Source organism: Hippoglossus hippoglossus, chromosome 9 (genome assembly GCF_009819705.1).
Source record: "Hippoglossus hippoglossus isolate fHipHip1 chromosome 9, fHipHip1.pri, whole genome shotgun sequence".
NCBI lineage: Eukaryota > Metazoa > Chordata > Actinopteri > Pleuronectiformes > Pleuronectidae > Hippoglossus > Hippoglossus hippoglossus.
In genome coordinates, this window is record NC_047159.1 from 18145161 (window position 1) to 18162663 (window position 17503).

Sequence of the window (17503 nt, forward strand, 5' to 3'; positions counted from 1 at the left end):
AAGATTCCGGTGAAGTATGAATCCATCTGAACGCCTGAGAGCAAAATGTCAGTGGTGGAAAAAAATACTTATGACTCAAGACTAATGGATCAATATTTACCATGATGGATGGAGGAGCACAGCGTACAGCGACATGTCAGTTAGAAAAACATGCTCGTGACATGTAAAGATCTAAAATATCTGTAAAAAGGTTATAACTTGAAGAGGCTAGTGGTTTGGTTAATTTATTACAATAATAGGCTCAGAAAAGCTTTAGTTTAAAGATGTATTTACAGGGGAAAACTGGAAATGTAAAGAACTCAGTCGCTGTGTCTCCAATATTGTTCTTGGGCCTTCATTTGTAAACCGACCTGCACGGTTTGTGCTTGTGAGAAGCTCCAAAGAGTGAATCTAATTGTGCTTGTGAAATGTGATTACTTGTCTGGGATAAACCCATCTACAGGCAAGTGAGTCAGCTGTGGAGCAATGAGGTTAAAGAGATGGAGGTGCACCAGTAAAGATCATTGTAATCCAGCTTCGCTTGTAGTCGTCTCCAACCACCAAATGTTTTCCCCACATATATATATACATTTTCAAAAGCCAGGAAAACCTTTTCTTTTTAGACAATCACTATGGAGATACACAATCTGCCTGCAAATGCTAACACTGTGCAGATAAAGACTTGAAGACAAAGAAATCCCAAAAAAGGATCTAAATTATTGTCTCACCTGCAACACCACAATAAAACACTTGATAGACACGTCTTATTCATTTCACTGCAAGCCGACAGATCTGATGAGGTGAAAAAGGCAGAGGTGGAGGAATACTCCACTCTATTCACTTACTAAAAGTAATGTTAAATAGAAAAAACGTTGTCATATAAAAGTAAGTACCTTATTAACTTTTCCACTTGAGTTAGAGTAAGTACTTGCTTTTAAACAAACTTAAAGTACTTGCTAAGTTCAGCCTATTCCCTGATGCAAGTCTTTCACATCATTAACTGGGCCTACTCACTGTATAATCTGTTTAACACTAGAATAATAGACTCACATATTAACAAAGAAAGCTGCAGATGATGATACTGAAAACATTTGCATTGTCATATAGATTTATAGTCGAGTGTTTTTCTTCACCAGTGATGCTGCTGCTGCAGGAGGTGGAGTCTAATGTTATCTGCCCTCCTCGGATAGGTTCAATGGAGCAATTCCACTCCAATTAATTGATTATTTAAAAAAACTAAACAAATAAATAAAAATGTGATGCAATGAAATGTAAAAATGTACAGATATTTGCTGATCTGTGGAGTAAAAGTGAAAAGTACCTGAAAATAAATCTACTTCAGTAAATTACAGATACATGAAAAAGGTACCTAAGTACATAAAGTAAATGTACTTTTTTACTTCCCACCACTGAGCGTGGGGGTGACTCAGGCTACTGGCTGTGCAGAAGCCACAGACAGATACAGGATCAGCCTCGTGAGGAGGAAGCTCAGTCAATTAGTGATCGTGCTGATCGATGAAGGTCCCCAGAGAGAAGGGCAATCAGGAGATTTAGGGTTTTTTCCCCATTGTGGCAGAACAGCAGTCGAAGCTACAGCCCTGTCTCAAATTACTGAGCACTAAACACAAACAGATCAAAATACTTGGAAAACATTTATTAACAATCAAAAGCAGAAATCAACACATTTCATTAAATATTCTATGACATAATCAGGAGTTCAAACATATTTACAGTCCATATATTTATCTTCCAACCACCATAATCAAACAGAATTGAAACAGACGTCAAGTTCATCATCAGGCAAAGATTTCGTCTCCGAGTGTTTTCCACACTGAAAAGCTGAGCGAGACGGGGTCCCGTTCAGCGAGAGCTCTGTCGGACCTGTGGATTCATCAGGAGCAGCCAGTCAATGGTCTCCTCCAGGAAGCTCATGTTGTAGTGGGACGCTATGTTCTGAAACACCGTGATCTGCTCGGAGAAGCTCTTTAAAATGGAAGAGAGGAAACAGAAACAGCTGTAAGACGCATGCTTTCATCACTAAAAAGAACGATGTGATGTATGAGGGAGCAGAAACCTTGATTGAGAAAGTGAGGTCAAAGTCTCCGGCACATCTGCAGTAGAGCGGCATGTTTGCGTCCTTCACGCCTTTACATTTGTTACACACCTGAAATCACACAGGAGGTTTTTGGCTTCAGGAGAAAACTGTGTGGACATTGTGAACACACATGTTTGAACAACAGTTTCACACGATGGAAATTCTTCTTCTTCTCGTTTTTTTTGGGGACACTAATGGCCTCACAGAGGAGATATACTGCTATGTTTAAGACTGTTGCTTCTTTAAAGGTAAATTATCTAGACACGGGTAAGGAAACAGGGAGGGAGGGGATATATATGGTTTATGGTACATGCATTAACTATTAGGACGAGATAGTTTCATCGAATGTGTATTAAAATCAGCATTTGTAACTCACCAGGTCCTGCAGGGTGTAGCTCATCAGCTTCTTCTGCAGAGCTTCTACCAGAGCCATCTCTACAGACTCGGTCTCGTACTGGGCCTGGCAGTTGGAGCAGAACCACTGAGGCAAGACAGACCCGTCCTGAGGAGATTTTTACAATTTTAATACAATTTCATGAAGCAAATTCATGAACATTGGTGTTATTATTTTTCTTTTGTCTAAGCTCTCACCTGCGCCACAGATGGGTCCTTGCAGAGGTCGAGGTCACGACAGAAATTGCACTGGTGGCAGATGACCTCTGGTAGGATGTAGGAGTTGCAGGGATCACGGAACTGAGCGTCGTCTGAAAACTCGCCGACGTCCACAAGACGCAGGAGGTCTCTCTTCAGCTTGTTCACCTGGTTCGCTATGTTGGCGTCCAGTGAGAGGACCTGCAGGGAGAAAAGATGTTCCATCAATTACAAATCCACCAACACCGTTCAGTGTTGCAAAGGAAATAATTATGACAACATGAAACATAAGAAAACAGCTTAGCAAGATGTTCTGTTCAGCTTTTGGCATTTACCAAATAAACAAATATCGAGGCGCATACCTGGCAGACATATTTGATGAACTCCAGTGCTGGGTTTTTGAGTGGCAGGTGGGATCCAGGCAGGACAGGGAACAGCTCTGAGGGCTGCGTCACACTCCTGGTGCCCATCACTTTCTTCTGGATCTTTTGAGTGATGGTGAAGAAGTTCTGTGTCAGCTCACTGGACACGTATTCCTGGGAGAAGGAGATCATTCCTGCAGGAGAAAAATCACCACATCGGTGAGGAAATCAGCCTGAACGTGATTGAAAGCTCCCATTAAGGGTTGAAGTGTAACAGAAACTATTCCATGGTAACTAATGAGTGTAATGTGGAGTCCTTTAAAGACAAGCTAAGTGTTTAGTAACCGAAGCAGCTTCTCAAACAGCTTCTTACCAGGAAGAGCACTCAGGTCTCCCACTGCCTGTTGGGAAGCCTGGCTGCCTCCACGTCTCTTAACTGGCGTTGCTCCAGGAGCATTACGTCTCAGCTCCTCTTTCATACTGTGGTACACAGCTGCAATGTAGGCTGGGGTGGAACAGATGTGTGTGTTCGTTAGTAGAGAGAAAAAGCAAAGAACAAATGTCTGTTGTGTGCAGATTTTTTTTTATTTTTTTACCTGAGACGATCATGAGGAAGTATTTCTGACAGGAGGCAGTTTGAGGCAGGTACTGCATGATGTTCCAGTTGCTCTCGATCAGCTCCTCCACCTCATCCGTCTCTTCATCTTCCTCAACTTCTGCTTCCTCCTCATCTTCATCCTCGCTGCCGTCCTCTTCACCCTCCCCTCGTTTATTTTTCTTCTGTTTGGCTCCTTCCTAAAGAACAAACAACGGAGGGGGAAGGACCTCTGTATTCAGCTCAGATAACATTAATTAAATCAAATGAACTGTTCTGGAGACGTTTCAGTTTGACGTACCTCTCCAGGCAAGAGGTTGGAGGGCAGTTTCCCCTTCACGCCGCCATAGTTGGCCGGGTCCATCCACATCAGGAACTCCCAGCAGCGGGAGAAGGACAAGGACAAAGAGTGGAAGATTTCTCTGGAGTGGATGCTGGAAGAGGAGAAGAGGTGAAGTGTCAAACACCCTGATATTAACGATATTTAGGGGAAGAAAGAAAAGAAAATTAAAGAAAATGTTCAGTAAGTAATATTGAGCAACAACCGAACTGTTAAATGTCAATGATACTGCTGTGATGCTGCTTTGAACATCAGGAAAACATTTGGAGGTCGTCCTAGGTCCCAGATTTTTGTCATTTCACATTAAAGTACTTTTTTTTCACTTCCCCATTATGTATTGGTCCCATTAGTATAATGGGCAACTCGCTTTTAAAATCAACTTTATAGTACACTCACCGTGATGGAGACCACAACACCATATGGAGAAAACATTCAGTGGTCTAAATGGTTATTGTGCTTTTTCTGATTAATGTGTTCTGGCTCCAGGCAACTGAATACAAACCCTTTTAATTGGCTCAGTTTCTTACTGAGCAGCCTGTTTAATGTATAGTCTTTTAAACATTGAATGCAGGTATGTATGTATTTAACAACATAGTTCCCTGGTAGTAATGTAGGGGTTGGGGAATGGATATATGCAGAGATTAAGTGATAATATCACTTTACAATGCAAGATGCTGGATTTATAGAGCCGTAACTGCAGAAGAGAAATATCTGACCTGTTAGTGATATACCCCACGTAGCCGATTGCATCATCTGTCCTCCGTTTTTTAGTACACAGGATGATCCTGTTGAAGTTTCCGTACACCACAGTTGAGCCAAGACGTTTAAACTCTGCAACCAACCTGAGAGCAGAACGAGACAATGATTTATGGAAGAACAGGACACTGCAGCATTTAAGAGAAGGTTGGGATTAACAAGAGACGGAAAAAAGACGAGAGCAAACCAGACAGAGCTGACCTGGCAGAGCTGATGTTTTGAGCCATGCAAATCAAAAAACTCAAATAACTCGGCCTCAATTTTTTACCCTCAGAGCCCCAACATACTAATTAAATAATAAATAAAAAAAATTAAATTTCACATCAACAGCTTCCAGATACACTGAGCACAGAAAGATGTATTACTCATATTAAATATTTCACGTATTTCCAACAAACCCGAGCATGTTACTCGTCCAACAAATATCAGCACTGCCTCTAGTGGTGAAAAAAGTCCAATAACCCACAGAAGCCAACTAAACTCCAGTTAGTCTTATAACCAAGTGGGAAACTTAACTATGGTTTTTCAAAAATAAAGATTGACTCAAAGTCAGCTGGTTATATAGATATGTAGAGGAAGATGTGGCGGTGTCACTCACTGTAGAAACACCTTCTTCATCATGTTGTGCAGGGTGCGATGCAGAGCAGGGTCATAGAGCAGAGAACTCGGGGAGTGCAGCCAGCGGTAGAAGTGCATCACCTGGTTGTCGGCGTATACGTTGTGGTACTGAGTGATCTCCCTGACCCATCCCACCACCATGCTCTTCAAGATCCTGCTCATACGACAGAGGAAACAGTGGGATGAGCAAAACACTAAACACGACCTGCTTCCTTTCTCAATGAGGAACAAATCCACATGCAGTGAGACTATGCTGTTTATATGTAGGTTTAAATGGTGATTCACATTGACACACCTGAAGGTGTTGGAGCAGAGAGCAGTCTCATCATAGCTAGCGTGAGCGCTTGCCCCCTGATTTCCTGACATCATGTCCTCCAGCGAGGCCTGCTGGATCACATCGAAACTGACGCCCAGACTGGCTCCACCCTCCATGTCGTTGACATGCTGCGACTGGAGGAGGGTGTTCACTGCCAGGCTCTGCAGGTCCATCTCCACACAAACTAGAAAAAGTAGGATAATACATAAATGCAGGGAAAGGTTTTTGTGTTTTGATTTTCTTTGCTTTATACTTTTTCTTTTTCCTGTGCATGTGCATGCTCCTGGTGTTTATGTACCGGTGGAATAGCATCCTTGAGAGTTGATCTCCACAGAACCTCTGTCGTCGCTTTCCATGACCAGACGGCTGTCATCAGCCTCCTTTCCCCCGAGGTCAGGTCTGGCTGTAGGTGACAGCCACAGCAGGTGGTTGTGTTTCCGAAGATGTCTCGCCAGGAACAAGTCTGAACCGAAGATGGACACATCCTGAGGCAAGTTCCCCACAGGCAAGTGGTAATACCTGAAAGCAAGAGATATTATGTGAGTTTCAAAGAGAGTATTTTAGACAAACCTGTGACAAAAGCTGTTGACTAAAACAACAAATAAAGGGGAGTCACAGAGTCTACAGTGTGCAGTTTGTACCTGGCCATGTCGAAAGCTTGCGACAGGCAGCTGTCCAGGTTGAGGTAGTGACGGATCATGCGCCGGGCACCGTGCCGTTGCCAATCCAGCACGTTATAACTGATCTCGTCGAGCACATGCACTGGAACGACAGGAAACTCCTCAAGCACCGGCATCCCCGCTGACAATCGACGCAGCTCCCAGTTTGACTGCACAGCGATGAGGGTGGGCCCACGACGTTCCTCCTGTAAACAGCGACAGACGAAGCAGGAGATAATCAGTGAAGCCACATGCACATAACTAGTGATATTCATGTATATAAAGTGTGAAACATGAAGAGTGTATTTCACCTTGTAGTTGAGCAGAATGCGCTGCAGTGCGCGGTAAATGGCCTTTGGGTCGCTTTCAGCTCGAACCTCGAAGTTGTGTTTCTCTGGAGGCAGGAGATCCTCTGTCGTCTTCTCCAGGAGGGCGGTGCGTTCTGCAGTGTAAAGGTTATTCAGGTTTGGCATCTGGTTGCTTCGCACCTAAAACGAAAAAAAAAAGAAAATTGATGCAATTGAGTGTAACTCTCTATAGCTAGAGGGAAATGCATCTCCATTACGGAGACAGTAAAGGTTTGTATTATTCTTACTGTGTCCAAGATGAAGATGCTGGCTTTGCGCTGAGAGGGGATGAAAAGTCCAAACAGAGCCTTGTGTCCCTGGCTGTGATGATAGAAGTACATATGGCGAACACTCCCTGAAAAGAAAGAAAACATAACACAGTCATGTAAACTTGTAAAAGCCAGTTTATTGTTAAAATCTACATAATAAACACCTTCAAATCAAAGAAGTTTCGTTTTAATAAGCTCCAAACAAGCTGTGGTATCCCAAGACCACCACCTCAGAAGAATCCCCTGCCCACCATGTGTTTAGCTACAACATAGATAAATAGGTATAAATGTAACCATGACAAGAATTATGTTAGTGAGAAAGAAAAATGGCAACAAAACAATAAACCCTGCAGGATCCATTATGACATCAATTCCAGATGACCAGTGTGTGAGATGGGTCTTACCTGGCTCCAGGTAGCTGAACTGGGCCAGAGACCTCATCTCCAGATGCTCCAGATCAAAAGTGTCCGCCTCCCTGCCGGCCAGATCCCTCACTATGTGTTTATTGACCATACACACACATCCAAGCTGCACCAGAGCCCGAAACAGCAAGGGGACCTGAGAGAGAGAAAAGACGGCGATCACACTGTTTAATCTGTTTATAAAAGACACGTGGAAAAATAGAACCAACTGTAAATCAATGATGTAGAGTCGAATATGTTATTACAGCTTATGAGAAAACTGGAGGTGTATAACTGTGCGTGTTTACCTGTGTCTCGTAGACTCCTTCGATGTCTGGTGCCGACAGGTCTGCGTTGATCTGGTTGATGTGCTCCTGGTACATGTCCTCTGGTACACAGTACTCATAGAGGTAGTACACAATGTTGGAGCGAGGCAGCATGCGGTTCACCTGAAACCACGAGTTCATGTCAGAACTTACACAGCAAAAAGATTCAAACAAACATATTTCACAGCGTCTTTCACTCCACTTGCCTTCTTGTACATGGCTCCCTCCTCTTGTTTGGGGACTTTCTGATTGACGTAGAAGACACGGGGGATGTTGAGCTTCATGCAGTGGAGGTCATTGCCAATCACAGCCCACAACTTGTACAGGCCAGGGTGACTCGTCTCTGCGATCTGTGTGGTAGGTAACAGGATATCATGTTAGACTATAATTCAGTGTTGTATGATTTCAATTAGACAATCTTCTATGGATTGTATTGAAGGTGATGACCTAAGGGTGAATTTACTCCACCTGCACAATCTGCCAGGGCATGTCCAGAATGCTGCGGGCTGTTCTGCGCAGGAAGCTGCCAAGGCCGGTGGTGGGGCCGTCTCTGATCACTCCTCCACCTACAGGCTGAGCTTCACCATCCAGCATCCTCCTCCTCTTCTTTCTCTCCTTCCTCTGCCTCAGCTGCAGCTCCCACTTCTTCTTGTGGTAGCGCAGCCACACCAAAAGCTCCTCCTGTGCACAGGAGCATTCGTTAAAAAAAAAAAGAGCCAAGGTAAATGTGACCTCTTTCAGGGAATGATGGAACAAAGTTGTCTAAAAGTACCTGTAATTTCAAATGAATTCAGAAAGCATTAGAAATGGCCTGAAAGAAGTAGGTATCTGAACACGGACACAAAAGGCAGGACTTAGTGGTTCTTGCTTCCTACCTGTGCCTCTCCCATGGGTGGGGGTGGTCCCAGGATCTCTCGCCAGGACTGGGTGAGCTCCAGGACCTGAGACTCCACCTGGCTTTCCTCTCCCTGGGAAGCTCGCTTCCGCTTGGTGCTGATGAGGATGGCCGGCTGCAGGGGTCTGGCTGGCCGCCCGAAGTCCTCTATGTCCGCAGCTTGGCCTGCTTCAAGAGGCTGGTGGGCCACCTGAGAGAGGGACGAGGAACATTCAGCTAATTATAATCAAATATAAATTAGTGCTTTCAACTCATTGAAGTTTACTTTATTATGACTTTAATTGTCATTCTACATTTGATTTGTACTCTTGGCAATGTTTGACTGTGTGGGAGTTTAATAAGCACGTTCATTAAACTGCCACCAGACTGAGTTATTGCTCTGCATGTAAGAGAATGAAACAACACGAGGGGAATGCCCCCCCCGGACCCCGCTAGCTGGCTGCCTACTTTTTTCCCACTGGCTTGTTACGTCATATCCTTGTGGAAATCCCTGATAATTAAATGAATAATGGCTCATCGGAGTGAGTTAGATCAGCTTAACTCAGACGTAGGTATTTCAAACATTTATCTAAAAAAACAAAGCAGTGAATCCCTAACATTTTGCTGTGAGGTGAACCCACCTGTCTCTTGCCCTCACTGGTGAACAGTTCACTGATTTTCTTTTGCTTGTAAATGTCGTTTTTCTCCAGGAGTTTCTTGTGAAGCCAGTCGGGATGTCTCACTCTGGGCACTGGGTTCTTCACCTGATGATGACATTTAACAAATAAAATCAATCTGCACATCATTTTTGATTTACTCAAATAAATTGAAGGCATGTTTTTTTGTTTTTTTACCTGTTGCAGAGCTGCAGGGATGGTGATGATTTTCTGAATGGCACTACCCAACCTTTCTATGTAATAACTCCAATCCAGGATCTGGGATGGCCCACAAGAGAAATGTTCATGTCAGTGGGAGAACAGAGGAAGATTCAGACAGAGGCTTGTAAAACATGCATTTAAAAAAAAAACTCACAGAGCGGATGTCCAAGTCGTGCAGGCTGGACATCTTCAACCACTTACGGAGGAAATGTTTCTTCACACTGGGCTCTGCCTGGAAGATGGCAAGAGGAATGGCTCTAATGGAGACAAACCCCAATCACACAAATGTGAGACTAAAAGCTTTTACGTCTGCAAAAGTCATAAAGTGCCTGTTCTCCACAAACATTCTCAGACAATGTTATTTAGTGGTGATAACAACAGAAGATGGTTCATGATGGGACAGTTCGACTTACAAAACAAAGTCAGTTTGGGGGCATGTTGTGTATTCATTGGACAACTTGCACTGTCTGTTATGCTTTGTCATTTAATTCAAGATTTTTCAAGATTTTTTTTGCCACCTCCTTGTTCATTACCCCGTGTGCCAGCTTCATTCAAAGCTGGGTACTGTTCTCGCCTGTGTTTGAGTGTGTGCAAATAACAAGGGAATCACTATATGATTAAACTTTGATCGGTTAGACCTCATGATGAAGTCATTATGAAATGGCATTATTACAATATAAAAACATTAGATTGGGGTTTATACGGTGCATGTGCAGGGTCTGTATCACCCCTCTGGTGATTTTTCATTAACTGAACTCTACACTAGTTACTATTATTTTTATATATAGTATTTAATAAATTAATTTTTTTCCATTCTTCGCCTGAATATAGTCGATGTTCATAATGTATATAGTGTTTTTAATTCTCCTGCTGTGACATTGGGATAAATAATATTTAATCTAATCTAATTTATCTAATCTTATCATCCTAATGTAAAGCTTCACTAAAATGTTTAAAGCTGCATCCTCTGCTGAGGAGGTCCTACTTGTTTTCCATAGTTTTCCTGCTCAGGCTGCCATCTTTGATGCAGAAGGATGAACATGTTTGTTTTTATCATAATAATAATAATAATGACTTTGAGTGTGAATGTTTATTATAAGAGCCGTTGGCCCACCTTTCTGTGACAGGTGAACCCTCTGGTTTTCGGGAGATGACGTAGCGACAGCTCAGACCAGCGTCTTTCACCATCTGGTCTCCCAGGAACTCAGCGAGTCTCTTAGCGGTGCTGATCGACGTGGACTTCTGCTCTCCGTAGTCCTCCAGCTTCCTGGACATGGAACGATTCTCGGAAACCAGTTCAAACAGCTCCGCATCTGGCATGTTGGCAGCCTGGAAAACCAGGGAAGTAAAGATTTGTGTGAGGATAATAAGAACTGGACTCAACATTTTGACTGAACTTTCTCAGCAAACAATACTGAATTTTACAAATTAAAAACACGGATAGCTAATCCAAGTTACTCAAAACACAGCTGACAGTATGATGGAAATATCTTTTGATATCACAATGCTATGTTCACCTTGCTGTACAGAACGTCCAGCCAGTAGTCGGCCACTTTGGCCACCGATGCGTAGACCTCCTCCAGAGTGGTACCTTTGAGGAAAGCCTCAAACACTGAGGATTGAAAAATCTTGATGAGCTGGAGCTCTCCTCTTCTCTTCACTTCAAAACCCTTGAGCTCAGCAAGAGAGCCGTCCTCATTAAACACAGCGTACCTTAAACAAGGAGAGAGGCCAGTGATCATCATGGTTGCTCTACAGTCATGGTTGAATGCACTTATTGTAAGTCGCTTTGGATAAAAGCGTCAGCGAAATGAAATGTAATGTAATGTAATACAATCTTAAGCAGACAGCCCATTCCCTTAATGTTTGGTACAAATAATCCATTGACCACACAACTTATATGATATATTCAACAACAAAAATACTAATTAAAAAGAACTCCGCTGCCTCTGACCTCTTCTTCAGCTTCTTTCCTTCCTCTTTTGAGGCGGGCAGGATCATGGCCAGGTACGGCCCGTCCACCTCAAAGAAGATGCTGTTCTCTGCCCGGGTGTTGTAGGTGAGGGACCCGGGGTCGACCAGCTCGTGGTACTGGTCGTTGGTGAATCCCTCCTTCACCATGATGTTCAGCATGGCCCCCGGGTAGGAGATGGTCACCTTGGGCTTCTTCTCATTACTCGTCTTCACGACAAAATTCTCAGGAAAGGTGTTCGGTAGGACACACCAGATACCATCGGTGTCCAACTCGAGTGGTCTCCTGAGACACGGAAGTGGAAGTGAAAAACGTGATGAGTATATTTTGATTTCGCTCGAGAACATGTAAACAAAAATAAAAGTTATGTTTATTTATGTCTGATGAAAACAAAAAACACACAAGAAATAAAAACCACGCCAGGTGCCAGATTCAAACAGACATCAACATGAATCTGCTGATGGGACAAGTCAGTGGATCCCTGCAGCACTCTCCCTGATCAGGAACATCATTCCTGTAAATAACCATCACATCATCAATGTGACACTCACCCTATTTGTTCGATCAGCTCTCGGGCTTGAGTGATGATGTTGGCTCCAGTGAAGCACACGATGCCAGCCATCTCCATGGAATACCAGCGCGCCCTGGTGGCAACACAAGGACAACACTCACAACGTCAGGTCCACAGCAACAACAAGACAACAATGGAATATTACCCAAAAAATATATCTTCTGCTGAACACTGTGCAGTAACTGACTCTCACCCTTTCCTCATGACGTAGCCGTAGAAAGAGTTGAGAATACACTTGTGAGCGAGCTGAAGAGACTCGTACAGGATCTCCATGTTCTTGCAGCGCTTCACCTCGGCAGCGTCTCCACAGTCCTGAGCTGACGACAGTTTCTTCTTCCACACCTTTAACAAAGCAGCATGAAAATAACACAGGTTTGAATGAGCAACACAAGACAATCTTATGTGTCTTTAGAAATGAGTGTGTTTATATATGTTAAACATTCGCCCCTGACCATTTGTTCATTGTTTGGTTTGAAAGCAAGATTACACAATAACAGCTGGGTGGATTAGCACAATACTTGGTAGAAGGATGCAGTTTGGCTCAGGGAAAACCCCACACAATTTGAGTGTGGATCCAGGTTGTTTTTGCTCTTAATCGCTTTCTTTAACATTGCTAAACAACAGGTCTGTTTAGGGAACTAATATGTATGTGTGCGTGAAATCTGGTGCAGCTTGATGGGGACTGTTGGGCCTTGGCAGAGACATGAACTCTGCTGAGAGCTATTCTAGTTTTCATTCATATGGATACCAAAATGTACCTTGTGGAGTCCTTTGAATTCGTAGCGTCGATCTCTGAAAGCTCTCACAGTATCCACATAGAAGGAGTTTTCTCTCTGACAGATGGTGGTGACGCGTTGCTCCAGCCTGGTGACATGTGTCTTCTTATAGGCTCTCTTGCAGTAGTCTGACACAAGGAACATATATGTCATGTTTTGTTTAGCAGTAAATATGAACACTTATTATCAAAATTGAAAACAAAATGAGCCGGACTGGCTTAGTGAAATTACTAAACTAAGACTGTAAAAAAAAACAAAGTACCTGCCAAACGTTTCTTCTCATGCTTGGCTTGCTCCTCTCTGTTGAGATTGTGGAAAGCGCGAGGTGGACCGTTGGGAAACAGCGACGGGAACTTCTCTGACTCCAGTTGCTGCTGGATACGGTGAAACTCACTGCGACTGGCAGGCACTGCAAACAGAGGCAGACGCTCACTTTACTACATGCCATAATGCTTAATAAAGGTTTTGTCGACTATTTCAACAAACAGAACCCACTGATTTCTCCTCTCCACTGCCAGGCCATGCTCCTCTGACAGGTGGCTCCAGGCTTGTTAAAGTCACAGGCAGCACACGTGGCCTCGTCAACCACAGCAGATGGCTGCAAAAGCAAAAAATAAAGAATTGAGTTTCAGGCTTTTCTGTAACTTTGCCCACTTTCACGCATTTCTTTTTTTATTACCTGCAGACGGTTGGTGAGAATGATGTTGGGGTACATCGCCCCAACGTCCAGATGGTAGATGAGGGGGCATTCGATCCTGTTTGGAACCTCCTTCAGTGAAATCAGCTTCTTCTTGATCTCGTCGCAGACCTGGGAAAATATCAGTGACGTTTTAAATCTTCAAGCTGAGAAACCTGACAATAGTCGACTTTTCGAAAGTAAAAAGAGAAATCTGACACGCAACAAAAAAAAAAGGAAAGAAACAATGACAAATCACACCTCATTAAAGTTTGTGATTTGCTCCAGAGGGATTTGCTCCTCTTCCTCCATGGCGTGACGCATCGTTCTCTCGACTCTTTGAAGCAGGAAGTCGAATGCAGCCGGGTTCTGTCAACAAACAAAACCATCACATTAAAAAAAAGGAAAGTAAGGAGTCAGCATCAAGTAGAACTGTGATCAACTGACTGACCATTTTGAAACGGCAGGGGATGTCACTGCGAAACACTCCGGACTCCAGCGCCTCCACGTGGCCGCCCACGTACGTCTCAGAGTCCATAACGTGGCCGTCATCTGTCAGTTTGTTGAAGACCTGCTCCTGCTTGTTGGGGAAGACGATGTTGGCGTGAAAGGCCTGCACCATGAGCAAGGCCTCACACAGAGTCCCAGAACCTTTACGCAGCACCTGGTAACAATGCAAGAAAGGAAATGATTAACTGTCAAAATTTGTGCTATTTCTTGTGTGTGTGGGGGGGGGGGGTTTAATCGTCATTTACATGACACACAAGAGACAAACCTCATCAGGCTCCATGGGGATGATGGTGCACAGAGCGAAGATGAAGGGATGAACATATTTCATGTACAGGTAATACGTGGCCACAGCATCTGACACGGAGTAAGTGGCCAAAGTCTGACAGAAAGAGAGAGAAAACGTCAATGAAAACTCGTTATTTTCTGAGCTGTAAAAACTTAAGTCCATCCGTGTACCTGTGGCTCCTCTGTCGCCATGCGGCACATCTCCTCCGGATCCAGCTCTACCGGGTCGTAGCTCAGTTTGGCCTTCGCTGCTGCCTTCAGATTGTGACTTCCCACTGGAAGGTAGCTGTCTCTTCTTACCCACCTGACGCAGGAGAAACGGGTGGGAGGGATGTTAGAAATGTATTAATCTAGATCCAGCCCTAAACCCTAAGAGTGTGTTTACATTAGAGTACGACCGATACAAAAAAATTAAAAATCTGCTTTAACACTGATATTATCTGCTAACCGATAAACTGGTCATGGTCTAGTTTACATAAACCACAATGTTGTCATGGTGACTGTGTTAGAGGAGTGCAAACCTTAAGCAGTCCATGTGGATGGCCTGACTGGACTTGTACTCCCCCTGATTGTCCTTCTGGAAACCGATCTCCCTGTACATGCTCAGCCCATGGAGGCCGGCCCGAGTCTCAATAAAAGGCCTTAAAGAAGGTAAACAGAGTCAGGGAGGTGGAAGGTAAATATCATAGTAGATGAGTAATACATGTAGACATTCTACAGAAACGACTCAATCCACAGCTCACCAATCGAAGAAGTCTCCGTTGTATGTTACAAAGATGTTTGGCTTCGTTTCTTGAACGTGATCAAACCACCTCTGAATCATAGCCGCCTGCAGCCAAAGTCAATTTACCACATGTTATTTCACGGATGCAAAAACAGTGCAGCACATTTACAAGAATAAACAACCTCTCAAGTGCTTTTACATCTATTTCCACTGTAGAATATTGAGCGTGATGCAGCTACGCACCTCATCATCCTCATTGAAAACTGTGAACGGCCCTTCATACTCAGGTTTGGGAGTGAACTCGAAATCCTCAATGTTCTCAGAGACGATCTCTCTGTTTGTTATTAGAAACCCCTTTAAAAAGAAAGGTGAGAGAACTTAGTCTGACACACACAGGAGAATATTAACAGAAAATGTGTAATATAAAAAGGTGTAATGTAAATAAAACTCACCTGTCCGTCTATCATGTAGGAGATCATCATAATCTGGTCTGACTCAGCATCTGGAAACTTCAGTGGAAGTTTGGTCGTCTCAATGTCGAAAGCCAAAACAACAGGATCCTACAGGAGCAGGAGGCAAAGTTTGAACAAAAACACACTGACATGGACGAAGATTTCAAGATAACTTTGTCCTGAATAACCAATAAATAACTAAATCCTCGTACTGGTCGCTCGACAAGATCGTCTCTCCGTACGATCTCTGGTGGGTAAGCGCTGCCTCTGTATCGCACATTGTACCAGTGAGCCTGAGGAACACAGACAGTGAAGATCAGAACAGCAAACACATGCATCATCGTGTATTGCATGTATATTTCCAGCAGAAATCTGCTTTTACCACGTGGATCTTGAGGTCGATGGACACTCGCACGTGATAGGGAACGTCGTACTCTCTCATGTCCACGATGTTGTCCAACTGGTCGGAGATACTCTTTGACCTCACGTCTTCATCTGTGGAGGTCACATGGCCTCCTGACAAGGCACTGAAAAAAAACACAGGCGTCCACAGATCAGTATGTGAGCGGGAATAAGCGAGCGGAGCTGAAGTGATCTGTGGTTTGGTGGTACCTGGATAACATGGAAGTGTAGGCATCATTGGACTGCTCCCTCTCTCGGTTCTTGCGCACTGCTGGAGAGATCTCCCGCTTCACCTTCATGAGGTCGTCCAGGCTGTTGAACGACAGCTTGATGTAGCTTCTCTTCAGGCCAACTAAATGGTTCGGCTGGGGAGAACAGGACAATACAAAAACAACGCTGAAGGCCGAATGCTTTTAAATTTAGGGCCGCAACTCATAATAATGTTCATAACCTCCCCCAAGGAGGTCCAGTCTTCACCTCTGTCCATTTGTTTGTTTGTCAGCTAGATTTTTCACTATTTCAAATTGAAAAGGCTCTAGTTCATATAATACAACTGTTTTTTTATGTTGGTTTTACGCATATATATATATATATATATATATATATATATATATATGCGTCATCGTGTCTGTATATTCATAAATATTAAATTAAAAACATTGATGGACTTTAATGCCGAAACTCTCACCAGGTCCAGATCCTCCTTCGGGAGAATTTCCAGCTTCGCCACCTTTCCCTGGAACTTCTTCGACACGTATGAGATGACCTCTCTCTCGCAGTTCTGCAGACACAGCCGTCTTTAAGTCAGGAGTTTATTAAACATGTATACCTGACGTGTAAAAACTGACAGATGCTGACTTACCCTTTTTGTGGCTATGTAGAAATATGGCTTGAAGGGTAGAGCCACCTACAGGAAGAGAATCAGGAGCACAAGGGAAAATGCACATTAGTCATGAATATTTTTACATGATAATAACTGGATTTTAAAAAAAATATAAAAGCTGGTGAATCCCATCCCACCTTAAACCTGCTTCCATCCTCCTGAATGAAATAAAAGTCCACAGCACTGATCATCCTCTTGTCTTCATCCAGGATCTCTGCCTGGTAGTACGAGAATAAAAACAGTGTTATGCTCAGTGTCACTTCTTCTCCTGGTGACCTCCAACATGTCAGACACACCGGCGGGGGGAACCTACGGGGTGCATGTTGATCAGCCAGCCGGTTTTCTCCCCCGGCTCCTTCATCCTGTCGAAGTCGAACCGGGCGTCCATCTCGTCGGTGAACTGGCTGCGCTCCAGCCGCTTGAGAGCCGAGGATCCATCGTCCCTGATTCAAACACATGGGGGTTTCTCTCCCGTCAGCCTCTCAGTTAGGGTTATCTACAGTTCACTGCAGGAGGCAGGAGCAATGGCCGAACAAGGGAAATCACTTACTGGTCCTGGTCTCCTCCTCCGCCTTGTCCTCGATCCGCTCTGTATCTCCCACTGTTTTTGAAGAAAACCATCCTCTATCGTGAGTTGACGACGCGCACGCGGTCAGATGATATCCACACGCCCGCTCAGTTGGTCTGAGAAAGGAGCCGCATCAGTAAAACAAGTTAAAGTTGTTTATCTTCCGTCTCTGTCACTGACACTGCTTGTTTTCTTATTTTGGCGCGTTCCTGCAGTTCCCGCGAGCGCAGCGCCGAGAGGAGGAACCACAAAGATCGTTTGATGAACAAGAGACTCAC

General features: G+C 43.9%; 1 protein-coding gene across 1 annotated transcript; it reads right to left on the reverse strand.

Annotated features, from left to right (window-relative positions):
• Window positions 1-1618: 1618 nt before the first annotated feature.
• On the reverse strand, window positions 1619-17485 carry pole (polymerase (DNA directed), epsilon). The gene is made up of 49 exons (XM_034596496.1): window positions 17208-17485; window positions 16971-17100; window positions 16795-16875; window positions 16637-16681; window positions 16463-16555; window positions 15985-16139; window positions 15755-15899; window positions 15585-15665; window positions 15373-15480; window positions 15164-15274; window positions 14940-15025; window positions 14718-14837; window positions 14368-14500; window positions 14177-14290; window positions 13853-14065; window positions 13663-13770; window positions 13405-13533; window positions 13221-13323; window positions 12988-13134; window positions 12708-12853; window positions 12143-12291; window positions 11930-12022; window positions 11361-11663; window positions 10924-11119; window positions 10521-10735; window positions 9561-9663; window positions 9383-9463; window positions 9170-9292; window positions 8530-8739; window positions 8123-8335; window positions 7861-8004; window positions 7637-7777; window positions 7332-7485; window positions 6907-7013; window positions 6623-6799; window positions 6294-6517; window positions 5951-6171; window positions 5632-5836; window positions 5317-5490; window positions 4679-4804; window positions 3924-4056; window positions 3624-3822; window positions 3401-3532; window positions 3028-3221; window positions 2666-2866; window positions 2451-2576; window positions 2054-2143; window positions 1825-1962; window positions 1619-1786 (listed from the first exon to the last, which is right to left on the reverse strand). Exons 1-48 carry the CDS (start codon window positions 17276-17278, stop codon window positions 1840-1842), a joined length of 6876 nt encoding a protein of 2291 aa, XP_034452387.1. The 5' UTR covers window positions 17279-17485; the 3' UTR covers window positions 1619-1786; window positions 1825-1839.
• Window positions 17486-17503: the final 18 nt, after the last annotated feature.